The 14,960-nt window shown below is 36.6% G+C and overlaps 1 protein-coding gene across 3 annotated transcripts in view; it reads right to left on the reverse strand.

Annotated features, from left to right (window-relative positions):
- Positions 1-5,867: 5,867 nt before the first annotated feature.
- Positions 5,868-14,960, reverse strand: part of frmd3 (FERM domain containing 3) — a 51,980-nt gene continuing 42,887 nt past the window's right edge. For all 3 annotated transcript variants that reach the window (XM_055168047.2, XM_073867513.1, XM_055168049.2), the window contains one exon: positions 5,868-7,052. In XM_055168047.2, coding sequence (XP_055024022.2) covers positions 6,418-7,052 — 635 coding nt within the window. In that variant the 3' untranslated portion in view covers positions 5,868-6,417. The remainder of the gene's footprint in view (positions 7,053-14,960) is intronic.

The raw sequence follows: 14,960 nt of genomic DNA on the forward strand, positions 1-14,960 counted from the left end.
CATGGCAAGGCTAAAAACAATAACACAGCATATTTAAGTGCATGAAAAATATGAAATATTTTTACACCCTGACCAATTAAAGCTCTGGAAGGACTTCTATATTTTGCCACACTACATTATTACAAGAAGAGATGTTTAGATTAATGCCCAAATTCAATCAACCTGTTATTATTACATTAATAAAATTAAACCCAATAATGATTAAAGTCTATCACTCAAATACTGTATATGTTTTAAATGTTTTTAAAATGAAAGGTATCAGCTATCAACTGTTTGTGATAAGCAGTTTGATTGAATTTGTCTCCATGTCGATCATGATAATACATTAAAGCACAAAGCATGACAATCTACCACTACGCAAGTTTTTTCACAAATGTGATGTGTAATATTACAATATCTATGACGTTCACAGCAGAACAAAGCATAAGCGGTGTATTTATATTATTAGCCATCATTAAAATGACTCCATCCTGAGCTGAAAATACAGAGAAACCTTCACAGAATAAACTCAATTATTATTAATTGCATTGTATTTACAGACCGTATGTAGTCAAGTATGCAACTTAAGGAGACTAACAGGACATTGTATGCATTAACTTACACTTGTATGGAGATGTATATGGTACCAGTCAAAAGTCTGGATACACAAAATCTGTTATTACTATTTTTACATAAAAGGCAAAGCTCTGATTAACCCTAAAACTTTTTTGTTAAGGAATTTATACGAATTTGATTACAAAACTCATTTATGTATCTACAATTCTGACTGGTCATGTTTGTAATAAGAGAATTAATAATAATAACCAAACAAACGTTGAATGTATTCATAATAATTTAGAAATGTAATATATACTGTAACCAACAATGGAAGAAGTCTTTTGATGTAGGACGTGTAGTGTTGTTATTTAAATTTTGATTAATGTACATATTTTATGTAATATTAAAATGATATACAGACACAACAGGACACTGCATGAATGAATATTTATCACAATGAGCGATGAATAACACACAACAGCAAGATAATGTAAATACATGTGTATAATAGTATGCATTAATTTGTTTAGATTTGTTTTATTAGAAAATAAACTGCTTTTAAAAGTCCTTCAATAATTGACTTACGTACCTGAGAGTGCCACTTGTTGTTATGTAATAAATATGTGTTTATTTATGAGCATGATACAATTTGACAAAAACTTGTCAGTAGCCCTTTAGCTATGATCTCGGCAAATTATGTGACATCACTTTAAATTTAAATCACAAGTAGCCATATATTAAATCTGCATTTGAATGTGGTTGTGGTCAAAGCTGCGTGCCGTAGTCTTTACAGAAACACTGTATCTTTTGGATTTCTTATTCATTGTGTTCATGTATAGGTGATGTATGTTGCGAAATAATAGAAATCAGTCAAATAAAACCATGTCAAATGTATTACTTTACCATCCTCTCATAGCCTGTTAACCTCAAATGACATCTAAAAATCTGGAAAAAAAATATTTTTACATTTTGTGCTATTCAATGTAAAAAACCACAGCACAGTTTTTTAGATAAATTGTTGCTAATAACAAAAATATTTCACTCCTCTGCCCCTCTATCAGTTTAAATCAGACAACATAGATGAAAAATATAAGTAACTGCAAGCACTACATAAAAATGTATAAAATTTATAAAAGAGATTAAGTTTTAATACATATAGTTCACTCTCACTTTAAATCTGTGTGTGTGTGTGCGTGTGTCTGTGCGTGCGTGCGTGCGTGCGTGTGTGTGATGCAGAAAATATTAATTCCAATAGTAGTTATAATTATCTGAGGTCAGAATTTGCTAAAACTATTTTTTTAAGAAAGTAGAGTAAGTCTTGATTTAGGGAAGCAGGACTCAAAATCATTATCTGGCCTCTTCTACATTATGAGATGAACATAAAAAAGAATTGTGAAATGAATCGAATGAACCATATTACGTGCTAAAACTGACAACAGGGTTCAAAATTTACATTATCACCAAAAAAATGTTTGCAATGTTGAATAAATAAACTGACCTAAAAGTTGGACCTGCAAAAATGCATAGTTTACACAGCAAATAATACAATTCTGGTCCTGACATCCACTGCGTCCGAAATTGCGTAGCAGTGTGTACCGAATTAGATGAAGTACCTACTGATTGATCATTATAACAGTATATGTGGGTGAAGTATGAATACATACTCCACGTTTTATTGTCATGTGACCCATATGTCCTTTGACCTATGATGTAATCATAAAATGTACACTGTAAAAAATGAAGAGTTGGTTCAACTTAAAAAGCTACTTTAATTGGTCATGTAATTCATTTTAAAAATTCACTTTAGTTTCACTTAAGGTGAACATTTTTATTTGAAAAAACGTATGTGTTACCAATTGAAGTATTTTTTTTTAAGTTGATTTAACTTTTCACTTTTTACAGTGTATGTATCAAGCGTCCCGCACAAGCCCTGAAAAGTGAAGCCAAAATGTCTCGATCGCCCCCCAGTGACTGGTCCCAGTATAGGTCATAAACCCCACCTCCCCATGTTATTCAATGGGACTTGAGACCAACTAAACAATTTAATTACACTTCAATTATCTTTTTTCTGAAGCTGGTTTCTGTCATTTACTGTAGTTTTTATCACGCTGATGTAAATTCAAGTGTTTGTTTTTAAAATAAGTTTGTTTTTAGTTAGTTATTTAATGCTATAAAAACGGTGGTGTCACGTCATGATTGACAGCTGTGATATGCGCATTCTGCGAGAGCGAGGGCGGGGCCTTGCGCAGGACTGGTCCCAAAATTGCTACTGCACAGACTCAAGACCCAAGATGTCAGCGCCGTATTGGGACACTGGCAGCTTCACTTTTCACCAATGGAAGAGAGCGAACGGGCATCGTCCATCTATTTTTACAGTCTGTGGTACGTATGCGTTGTTTAACAGTACAATTAAATTATAAGAAATACTTTTCTTGGTTCTTAAATCATTAAAAAGTATGTTACCTGGTTGCCTTAAAATATTCAGTACATTCAATTAAAAAGTATTAGTTGATTTAAAAAAGTTAGGTCAAAATTGTTCTGTCAACTAATATTTTTAAGTTGAATGAACTCAAAATTATAAGGTAAACAGATAACTTACTTATTTTACAGTGTAGATTTGCATTATTCTATTATATTAACTTTTTTTAATTTGACGACAATGACGACAGCTCGTGTGGTCGCATGGGATTGTAAAGTGTCCATCAAATGCACACTTAAGGGCGCACTCACATTATCCAAACCAAACCATGCCCCAGCGCGATTGTCACCCCTCCCTACTCCCTCAGGTGCACGCACTCACACTGTACTTTTTATCGATCCGAGTCCAGGCGCGCTTTCGTCATTAAGATGCGATTGTTTTGAAAAAAGCAGGAAGTAAAGCTCTCTCTTAACACTGGAACCCACCGTAATGATAAGTCTGTGTTTTTTTATTCGGAGTCGTTTGGTGCGCGATTACAGACAGCCCTCTCACATGTCATCATATTGCTTAGTTGATCTGTCACGTGCGCAGCTCGGACATTCACGTAACCCCGCTGCGCGCATCAAAAGGTTTTTACGGAGACAGATGAAGGTGAGTGGTCGCGCAGCTGACGTCTTCACCTATTGAATCGCGATCCACCACAGCCTTCCGCGCCTGAGCCCAAGTGAACCGCGCTCCGGCCTACCTCTGCAACCCGGCCGCGGCGTGACTATGCAAACAAACCAGGCTTTGGGGGTCAAACGCACCCGAGCGCTGTTTGGTTTGGATAGTGTGAGTGCGCCCTAAAAGTCCACACTGCAAAAAATGACTTTCTTACTTAGTATTTTTGTCTGGTTTTCAGTACAAATATACAAAAATTCTTAAATTAAAATGTATTTTCTTGATAAGCAAAACAACCCAAGAAAATAAGTCTAGTTTCCAGACAAAAAAAATCCAATCTAAGTAAATTTGTGTTTAAAACACGCAAAAATCTATGGAGCCCCTAAGGGAACATGGAGCAAAATTAAATAAAGTTTACTAAACGCGATGTGCGCACACGAAACTAAACTTAAAAAAATTCTCCACATGAAGGTGTGCGTGAGCACATGAAACTAAACTTTAGAATTTTTTACTCCAATGTCACCTTAGGGGCTTGGTAAAAATCTGCTAATGAGATAAGACATTTTTTCTTGAATTTAGTGTTTAAGAAAAAAATAAACTTATTTCAAGATTTTTTTTATTCCATTGACAGATTATTTTGCTTGTTTTAAGCACAAATTCACCCAAATTTGATATTTTGATCTAAAAACTAGACTTATTTTCCTAGGTAATTTTGCTTATCAAGACATATATTTGATATTTGTACCTAAAACAAGACAAAAATACTAAGAATTATTAAGTTCAGGAAGTTAAGGACACAGTGATGTTCTATGGTTTTAAAGGGCCGTTCACATTATAACATGAACTATAATGAAATTAGCGTCCACACCACGGGGCAATAACAATAACTTTATGCTAATTTGTTCGCTAAGCACATCATTTAACTTCAATGGCATTAATACTGCATATTTTCTTTAATAAAACCACTTTTTATTGTTCACATGTAATTAAATGTGTAAATATGCTGTTCTTGTTGCATTTACACAGCGGGTATAACCAGCAGATCTCCTCAACAATGAATCTAGTAGTTTGTGTAATCTAATATATTACCTTTTGGCGTAGTCAATGTAGTAGAATAAAAAGCATTACGTAGTGAATTTCACAGCAACTAGATGGGTGATTCTCACGAAACCATTGAAACACCACGGCACTAATGATTTTAGCCTTAAAATGTGTAATATAGTAACATTAAAAAGCATCAGAATTAATACAATACTGTGTTCTACCTTGCACAATGTGTGATATAAGAATTTATAATTGGAAATTTTATCTCATTTTCTGCTGAAATTCTCATTATCGAAATGTGTCCGGCTGTGTTTGAACATGCGTTATGTTGTAATTTAATCAAATTAACACAAAAATATTAAGAAAAAAAATAAATGGATGTTTTGCTAGACTACTTTAGATGACAGAAAAAATATTTAGTGAATATTCATGTATAATAATAATGAAGAAAAATTAGGAAAATGATGTGTCCATGCCTGATGTTCTCATCCTCCGCAACACTTTTTGAGAACAGTTTAAGCACACATACAGAATTTTAATAAAGTTTGATTTTGAGTGACCAAGCACATGGACCAGTTACTTCAAGATGACTACCAGGTAAGATAATTTTTTTACAGTTAATTTGAAATATTGTCTTGTCAGAATGCTTACACGACATTTTGATTATCATTACCGCAACAGATGCTTATTAAATGTTAATTTAATTAATAGAAGCATAATACTTTGATGATTTTAAATGCATGTGCAGAATCTCCAAATTATGTTCTTTCAGGTTTGTCATGTCATTTTGAAAATATGTCAGTGTTGATGTTTTCTGACTGTTGCGGTAATGAGATTTTTTAGAACTATTTTTTAAATTATGTTACAAAAAGTGTTAAATGATAAGTAAAAGTTTTTAAATTAATGTTCCCATTTCCTCCAGACTTTGTTTTTCAATGTCTGGTGGGAAAAAAGTAAATTTAAGCAATTTTTACATTTTCATGCTTGACATGTTTAAAACCAAGTTTTCGTGAGAATCACCTAGATACATGAGGTCATTTTGTGTTATGGACCTCAGCAATGAGTTTCTCCACAGTGTCATCTGTCTTTTCAAATAGATTTGATTGACTGTCAATGGTTTATCGTTCATCAGTTGGGTAAAAATCGCTCAGAAAGTGATCCCAATGATATTGTTCATCGTTTTTAATATAAAAGATTTTTAAAACTGTATTTTTATAGTTATCGTTAATGTGAACGGCCCTTTAACTCCACTTTTAAGAGATGTCACATTTCTGGTGTTACAGCCACAAACAAAATATGGGAAATCACAATATGTGTCAATATTCACTCGTATGATGACCAGTAAAACACAAACAATAAAATAAAAACAGATGTATACCTAGATCATTTTCCAAAGCATTGACAGGTTGAATAACAGTTAATTTTGGACCCTGACTAACACAATGTTTTTTAGTGTATGAGCATTTGCAAAAAACATTTCGAGATGGCCTACACTAACAAAGATAAAATGTATAATGTTTTAATGCATTTTTCTTTTCTTTTTTTGCGAGATGTGCTTTGCTAATGCCCTTTATATAGCTGACTGAAACTACTTTATTTCTGCGACACCATCAGCAGTTCTCCTTATCTTCAAACTGTTGTATGGCTTCACTTAACTTTCAGCGATGAATGAGCCTAAATAACTTGATGTATGATAGCAAACCTCTTCTTCATTCCGTTCCCGCCCCCCTTTCCAAGTTCCTCTCTGGTGATGTGTCTCATTCGCCCCATAGCTGCTCCATTATGAGTTCGAGTTTGCATAGGAACCATCGTCGCAGAGGGCAGTAGTACTCGTAGTGAAACTCCTCGAACTCGGGCGTCTGCCGAATGTCGTGCAAGAACGAGATGTCCAGGTCCGACTCCAGCAGCATGAGGAGGAGTGGAAGTAAAATCATCAGAAGGCCAGCGACCATCACCAGCAGACGCGCGGCACTGCGCAGGCAAGCCTGCACCTGCTGCCGCCCGTTTAACGGGTTGCACAACGATTGGCGGAGCGCCTCTCTGGCAACTTCCCGCTCTCGTTCGGCCTGAAGCTCCACCTGCATCTCTGGATCGTCATGGAGCTCCTTCAGCAGGCGTGCAGGGCTCTGGAACAGCACGTCTAACCCACCCTGGGTCTCCTCCACTGGTGTTGGCACCATGCTGGCACATGGGTTATACGCTGTGTCAGAAATGGTGAGGCTGTCGGTGTCATCTTCATTTTCTGCATGCGTCTCTCTCCTCTCCTCATCTGGTCTCATCTCATCTTCTTGTCTTTCCTGAATGTTTTCCAGATCTTCTATCTCCACCTCCTCGGGTGTCACTGATGGTTTTAGTGGAGATAAGTGAACGGAGTCTTTCAAAGCCAAGAGTCCTGTAGACCAGATAACATGTTAAACACAGTACAGTACTGCAGTTTCTATAGCATATACAGTACAATTCATTCTAACTGCTTATACTTTCTTATTTGCTACTTTTGAAGCTCATTGTATTTATTAAGTTTACCCAAAATGTATTTGTTATTGCCCTTATTGTGTGCATGCTGCTTGTATTCAGCAGCTAAGGGAATGACTGTAGCTTGTGGTCTTTGTACAAGTCAGGTCTAAATATAGACCCAGCTGCCTGGGTAGTGTGGATTAAGACTCCCGGCTGACGTCGAGGGTTCTCCATGCAACTATTCTCCAATGCACTAAGCAATGCCATCTAAAAACAAACATCTCATCGTTACACAATAATATTAACATGGCATTCAATTTTACGTTTAAAAGACATCTAATAGCCGTCCAAACACAGCTCAGACATCTAGGCTAAAATTTGGGCTGTCTGTGAAAATGTAAAGGTGCTGTGAATTAATTTAATGTTAATATTGTTAAATATATATATATATATATATATATATATATATATATATATATATATATATATATATATATATATATATATATACTGTTATTCACACCAAGCCCAGCAAACGCCACGTTCTGGAATCTATTAATGGTGTAGCCAATATTTTAAACTTCGGTATCCCCGCCCACTAGTTGGCGCAAACTGGATAAAGTGTCCAAGCAACAAACATGTCGTTGAAAAGTAAAAAAAAAAAGATTTTAATTGTTGTTTATGGTCATTTCTATGCACATCGTGTTTGAATATTTGTTGTTTGCTACTTCACCCATACACATTGTCATTTATATATTATGTGCATCATCTCTTGCGCTTGAAAACTCCCTCCAGCTCCCATTTTTCCACCTTGGAAGTTTTCAAAACGATTCCCCAAATGTAATGAAGGAGGAGTTGAAAGCTAGTTTACTACTCAAAACTTATTTCCAATCATAGCAATGGGTGTTAACTTTAAAGTCTTGAATGCGGGCAGCCCATCAAAACAAAGCGTTTCTCGAGCCAGTCTCAAAACTAGGATACAAAATAGGCTATTACTTATATACTTTTTGATGTTTTTGAATGTAAAAGCCAACGCAAATGTCATAAGTAGACATCAGACAACAGTATAAAACAATAAAAATGACTGATTCACCATAGCCCAGAAATAATAAAATAAATAAATGAAACCAAACACCTGGTAATCACTGTGGTTTTTGTTCAATCAAATTGTAAATATTATACACCTCGCCAGTTATCACGGCAAAAAAATGACATTAAACCAAATTCAAGTTTAGTTTGGCTAAAAGTGGGTTACTTAAAGACGGACAATATTTGGGGTATAGTAGAGATGCCCCGATATATCAGTCAATAAAATTTATTTTTCACACTATTGGCCGATAAAAACAGCCGATAATCATGGCTGATATATATTGTTAATCAAAAGAGAACAAGAAATGTAATGAATTTGAGCTTTGTGTAAAGAAAATGTAAAGAAACATCAGTAGGTTAAAGTTCAATTATGGTCATTATATGAATGAATAACATTCAGAAAATGTAATCTTCAGAATTTACTCAATGCAAGTTAGGGCGGTCTCACATTTGGTGTGATTGCCTGGTCCGAACCAGAGTTCGATTGCTCCCCCTCCCCATGCCCTCCATGGACTGTGTTCACATATAATTTTTGCATCCGAACCGCGGTATGCTTGCATCATCAAGCTGCAGCTGGCGCGTACTCATGTTGCTTGGCAACCACTGTAAACGAGAAGACGACAAGCGTGATTGACGAACTGCAAGCAGAGAGATGATTTCTGAATTCCTCCGCAAAAATTGACGTCGGCGGACAGCCCGTTGTCGTCGAAACGACTTTAGTATATTTTCGGCAGACAGACGCAAGTGCGTTTCTGTATTATTTCTTTGAAAACAAACCAGAGGTTTAAAAAAATAAAAACAAAAGTCAAGCAAGCATTCTATGCATTTTGTTGTCAAGGTAAGTGCACACACACACACACACACACACACACACGTCTGTTTTGGTATCTTAGTGGGGACATTCCAAATAATACGTAATTAACAGCGGCTTACTTCTGCGATTTGGTACGATTGCGCTCACATCAGCAGCGAACCGTTCTGGAGTTCACATGAACCGGACCCCAGACCACCCTTTTTAAGCGGACTCGAGTACGATTCGCGGGTGCTTACTCGAATTCGGAAGACAGCGTTCCCATCATCCAAATGTACAGAACTCTGACATCAATCGAACCTGGGTGCGCACCAAAAGTGCTAATGCGAAAATGCCCTTAATATAACCACATAACTACCGGCATTGGTATCGGCATAGTCTTAATAATCAACCTGATATCACGAAAATCTGTGTTAAAGTTTTGATCACTTTATCCGTGTCCATGTCACGGAATTCAGCATTTTATTCCGTGTAACTCCCACAGATTTCTCGTGTCATTTTATGTATTGTTTTCTCATTGTTTTTTCCCATTTTCTTACCATTGTCGCTTAGGGTTAGAATCACTTTCTGTTACATTTTTAGACATCCTAACTCAAACCCCAAATCTAACCCCATACCCAAGCGACAATGATTTAAAAATAGCGGGAAAAAAACAATAAAAAAACAATGCATAATATGACACAAGAAATCCGTGGGAGTGACACAGAAAAGACATCCGTGTTCCCGTCACAGAAAAAAGCTAAATTCCGTGGCATGGACACGGATAAAGTGATACAATTTTCTGTGACTATAACACGGATTTCCATGAGATCAGGTTGCAACAATCGTATCTGTGGAAAACGTAATATCGGTGCATCTCTAGTCTACAGTTCACCTAGATGGTGAAAAGACGACTATTGCTTGCTAAGATGGTACTATTGAAAAACAATTCACATTTTGGTTTCCCGTTAAAATTGCATTAACATTAACAGGCTCCTAACATAATTTAAATGTCCTATTAATCCAACCAAATTAGATAATCAATGTATAACCTTAAAAAGAAACACATGTAATGGTCTGGATAAAGGCATGGACAAAAAGGACATCACCATAGCAGCACATATAAACCATTTAGTCCAGGAAAAGGCAAGAGTCAAGAAGCAGACCATAGTGGTTACCATGGCAACAGTCAACACAACAATAATTAAATCGTAATGGATTTTCCCAAAGAATATAAAAAGTCAAAACTGATGTAATTGAGTATTTCTCTAAACAAAATAGCGTAGATGTTGACATCTGTAGCTTCCCACTACCTTAAAATTATTTGAAATGAAAGCAAAGTTATTTTTTTGGAAAAGAAACAGATGTGAGTAATACAAAAGATATTGGATATAACATGATAAAGTCACATGGACAGCATTACTAAGAATAGGGGACAATGCAGGGCTCAATATGAAACAAGTCCCGCCTTCCAGTTAAAAGAACCAATCATCAATTCTAGGGGTGCACCGATAGGATTTTTTGGGCCGATACCGATTTAAACAGACAACTTATACCGATGCTAAACACATGTATACAATACTATACAGTTGGTCTATTAGCTAGCTTATTTCTGCATCAAATTATTTTTACTAAACATGGATTGGATCTAATTAACATTCAACTGACCAACATATTAAGAGAGGCACAAATTAAGCTAAAACAAATATAATAAGACAGCATGACAACCTTCAAAGGTGGTTTTAGCTATTCAGCATTTATTTTATTAACAACATTAACTCATTTTTTACATATAATGGATTTCTTTATGCAGTTAATTAATAAACAATCGTATCGGCCTTTCTTGTGCTATTGCCGATATCCCGATGGTTTCAAATTCAACAAAAATCGGCCGATAAATATCGGCGGCCGATACATCGGTGCATCACTAATCAATACATAAAGACAGATATTGTTAGTGCATTTTAAGCTTAAGAAACTAAAATTATGGTACAGTTGACGTTTAATTGTTGGTCAGAAATATATTGTTAAATTGTGATTTTAACACACAATATACGAGATATTTGTCTTTCCCCATTCATGTGGATTCATCTTGCATGACTGAAATAACTGCCAGGAGGCGTTGCAAACATGAGCACCCAGTATAGTGGACTCTAGTGTATTTTATCTGCATTTTAAATTATCCACAAAACTCAAGTCATGAATTACACATTGAAACCAGACTAACTGTGGGTTTACACCAGACGCGAGTTCAATGATTTGCGCGAGTAGATTACATACAAAGTCAATGCAAAGACGCGATCAGAAGCGTCCTCGCATGGGGCCATGCGAACGCCTCTTCGCCCATGTTGAAAATATTCAACTAGAGCGATAAATTTGCATGACACAAAGTTAAATCCCACGAGTAATCTAGAGCGAGTAACGCAATGCCCCGCGTTTGGTGTGTACGTACTACGTAGCATAACATTCACTGTTGAAATGCAGTAGCCACACTGTTCCTATAGACAACAAGTCCAGCATCTGGTCTTTCACTGCATCATCATTTCAGTCACCATTAACAGATGCTAATGAAAAATCATTTTAGCAACTTTTGGTAGCTCTCATACCAGTTCCTGAGATGCGCTCTCCATGGTCAAGTAGCCGTACAACGACATCTCGTGCCGTATGGTTGGCCATGCGGAGCTGTAGGTTGTGCCGTGTGGTGATCTTCACCTGGCAGCGCATGCCGTCCGCCCGTTCCTTTAAACTGTCCCTCAGGAAAGTGTTAAGAACCTCATCTTCATCTCCTTGTAAAACGTCCTCAGTAACCAATTCACAATCCTGAACACCCATTTCACGCTCCCTCTCATTTCCAAAAATCTCCATATCTGACCCTCTCTGTACACCTCCTACTCAACCCTCTCTCAAACGCAGGACCTTTAGCTGGGTTCTTCTACGGTGTAAAGATATCAAACGCTGTCCCTGACTCATCTGGCTTGGGTTAATGCTGTAATAAATCAAGCACAGCCATAGGATGGGGTCTGGCCGACCCCTGTTCTTCACTGGATGGCAGACAGCGTTAACAAAGTCGGGGTATTAGGGGTCGGATCAGCCCAAATGCAGGATGAGCTATTTATACAGCATCACGCATAGCATAAGGCTTTGCTAATCACAGGGGTTGATAATGGTGAAGGGTTATACTCTGCAGAACAGTACATCTCTTTAGGGAATGAATATTACACACACATCCAGGTTTAGGCTTAGGTGTCCTGATTTTGTGCCTGCTTTGTATCTAACTTAACCCTAATCTAAAGAAATTGTTAAATTGGTCTAACGTCAAGTTCATGCTTCATCTCTAGATGTGCATAAAATGCTTGCTAATGCAATTATCACTCTTACTACTATTCTAATTTCAAGCATTATTTGAAATTACTTACATACAATTTTAACATGGTAGACAATAAAGCAATCTCAAAAAAAACAAAAACAATGCAACATTTTAGATTTGCATTAAAGGTGCAACATGAGGTGTATCTAAAATATCCTAGAGAAAAGAGGCCTCCCTTGGCTCGCCAAGCTTTAATTTGTGGTTCCAAAGGCAATAAAATAATAAGGTGATATGATCATTCAGTCATCCGCTTTTTCTGGATGTTGGCTTTGTTAGAAAACCATACCCATTATATCAAGACTAGGGATGCACCGATATTGTAATTTTGGCCGATATCGATAACCGATAACTCTTTATATTTGGGGGCCGATAACCGATATATATAGGCCTGTAAGGGATCTCAGGTTTCGGAAGGAGAACAAAACTGCAATCGTTCCCCGGTTTCGGACACAATAGGTCTGAGAGCGTTGCTAGAGTACGAATATATTGTATTGCAATATGGAGCGTTTAAGTATTAACCTTAAATCAAAACTAAACAACAGATTTGTAAATGAAAAGGTTTAATTACAGTACTGACTTAAAGTTACAGTTGAAATGGTTACACTATAAATGCATGAAATGGTAAATAATACAAACAATTGACTGTTTCCAATGTATGTGAGATATTACCTGATAAGATAGACAACAGAGAAAGAAAGTTTAGAAGAAAGAGATTCACACTTGAGAACTGAAATCTAGGCCTAATGGCCCGAACCCCAGAACTTAGGTGAAGAAAGAAAGGAAAGGGGAAAAGACCAATGCAAAGGCAAAAGCTAAAATGCAAAGGCCCAGAGCTCCTAAAAACATTGACCTTTATCCTCTCTCTCTTGACCATGTGACTAAACCTAACTTGATACATTCAAATTGACCAATCAGAAGATCACCTTTAACCCCCACTGTACTTGACCAAACCCAACATAATACATTCAAACTGACCAATCAGAAGACCACCTTTAACCCCCACTGTATTGGATAAACAGCTGTAACAATAGTCTTTGATCAGCACAGGGGGTTGTGCCAAGTTGTGACCAAGGAATAAGTTCCTTCAATTTTAATCTTACAGGCCGATAAATATTCATATTATTTTCACAATGAAAAACTCCCAGGCCGCGGACATCTTGTCTTTGCGCTAGACTGGCATACTCTTCTTAAGCCCGCAACACGTGTCATCTTCGTGCTATGTCACAGAAAGCACCATTCAATACTCCACATGGCCAGCAATGAGCAAGTGAAGTGGTTCAACAAACCAAAATAATCCATCATTTATCGGCTTTCATTTATCGGCCTAATTTTGCTATCAGACCGATAACCGATCATATAAAAAATAAGCAGTTATCGGCCGATAACGATATGTCGGACGATATATCGTGCATCCCTAATCAAGACGCATGTCAATAAGCGTGTTCAACTGCATGCAGCGCTGCATAGAGCAACTGTCATATGTCAGAAGTACCGATCAGACTGATCATATAACAAGACTGCTTGTTATGCTTTTAAATTACTCTCAATAGTAGCTGCGTTTCCATTACCCTTCAAATTGCACAAATTAATATTGCGAATTGAAAATACGGCCAAGGGAAACACGTCAATTTTGCAAAAACTTCCATATATTGCAAAAAAAAAAAAAAAAACATACACTTGCATGATGTGTTTTTTAGCAACAAGATCTCATTGAAATCAATGTTATAGTCACAGAAAATTTGATCACTTTATCCGTGACCATGTCACTGAATTTTTCCTATTTTCAAATCATTGTAGCTTGGGGTTAGGGTTAAATTTGGGGTTTGCGTTATGATGTACTTTTATGTTAGGATGTACTCTTATGTATTGGTTTCTACATGTCTTTCTTTCGCTTTTAAAACTATTCCTTTTTGGAGTTGGGGTTAGGATGTCTAAAAATGTAACAGAAAGTGATTTTAACCCCAACCCCAAGCGACAATGGTAAGAAAATAGGAAAAAAACTATGAGAAAACAATACATAAAATGACACGAGAAATCCGTGGGAGTGACACGGAAAATGCATCCGTGGTCCCGTCACGGAAAAAAGCTGAATTCCGTGACATAATAAAGTGATAACATTTTTCGTGACTAAAACACGAATTTTCGTGAGATCAGGTTGTTTATCAGGCAATTCAGAAGAGGTGTATTTTACAGAATTGCAATGGAAACAGTTTATTTACATTGTCAGGTCAACTAATGTATGTAAATCACAATCATTATTTGAAGATAACGCGGTGTGTACTAAAATCTCCCAGAGGAACATTTCATACGTTGCCGCTCCAAAGTATAGAGGCTTTCCTTGCCATTAACGTATGGATAACACTCCTACATCTCCTGTGATTGAAAATAAGGTTGTAGTCTCTTATGAAACAGCTGAAATTCCACAAGGGGGCGTATTTGTTCCTCAGACGTTGCACAATAAACGTGACACCCGAATATATTAATTATAAATCATGAATGAAAAGTGAGATTCGAATGAATATCTGATGGTGAACTAATTGTATACAGTATTTATATCGTAATTCGGTCAGAAACGTCAAGATTGTGAGATGAACAAATCG

This window comes from Misgurnus anguillicaudatus, chromosome 5, assembly GCF_027580225.2.
Source record: "Misgurnus anguillicaudatus chromosome 5, ASM2758022v2, whole genome shotgun sequence".
NCBI classification, from domain to species: Eukaryota; Metazoa; Chordata; class Actinopteri; order Cypriniformes; family Cobitidae; genus Misgurnus; species Misgurnus anguillicaudatus.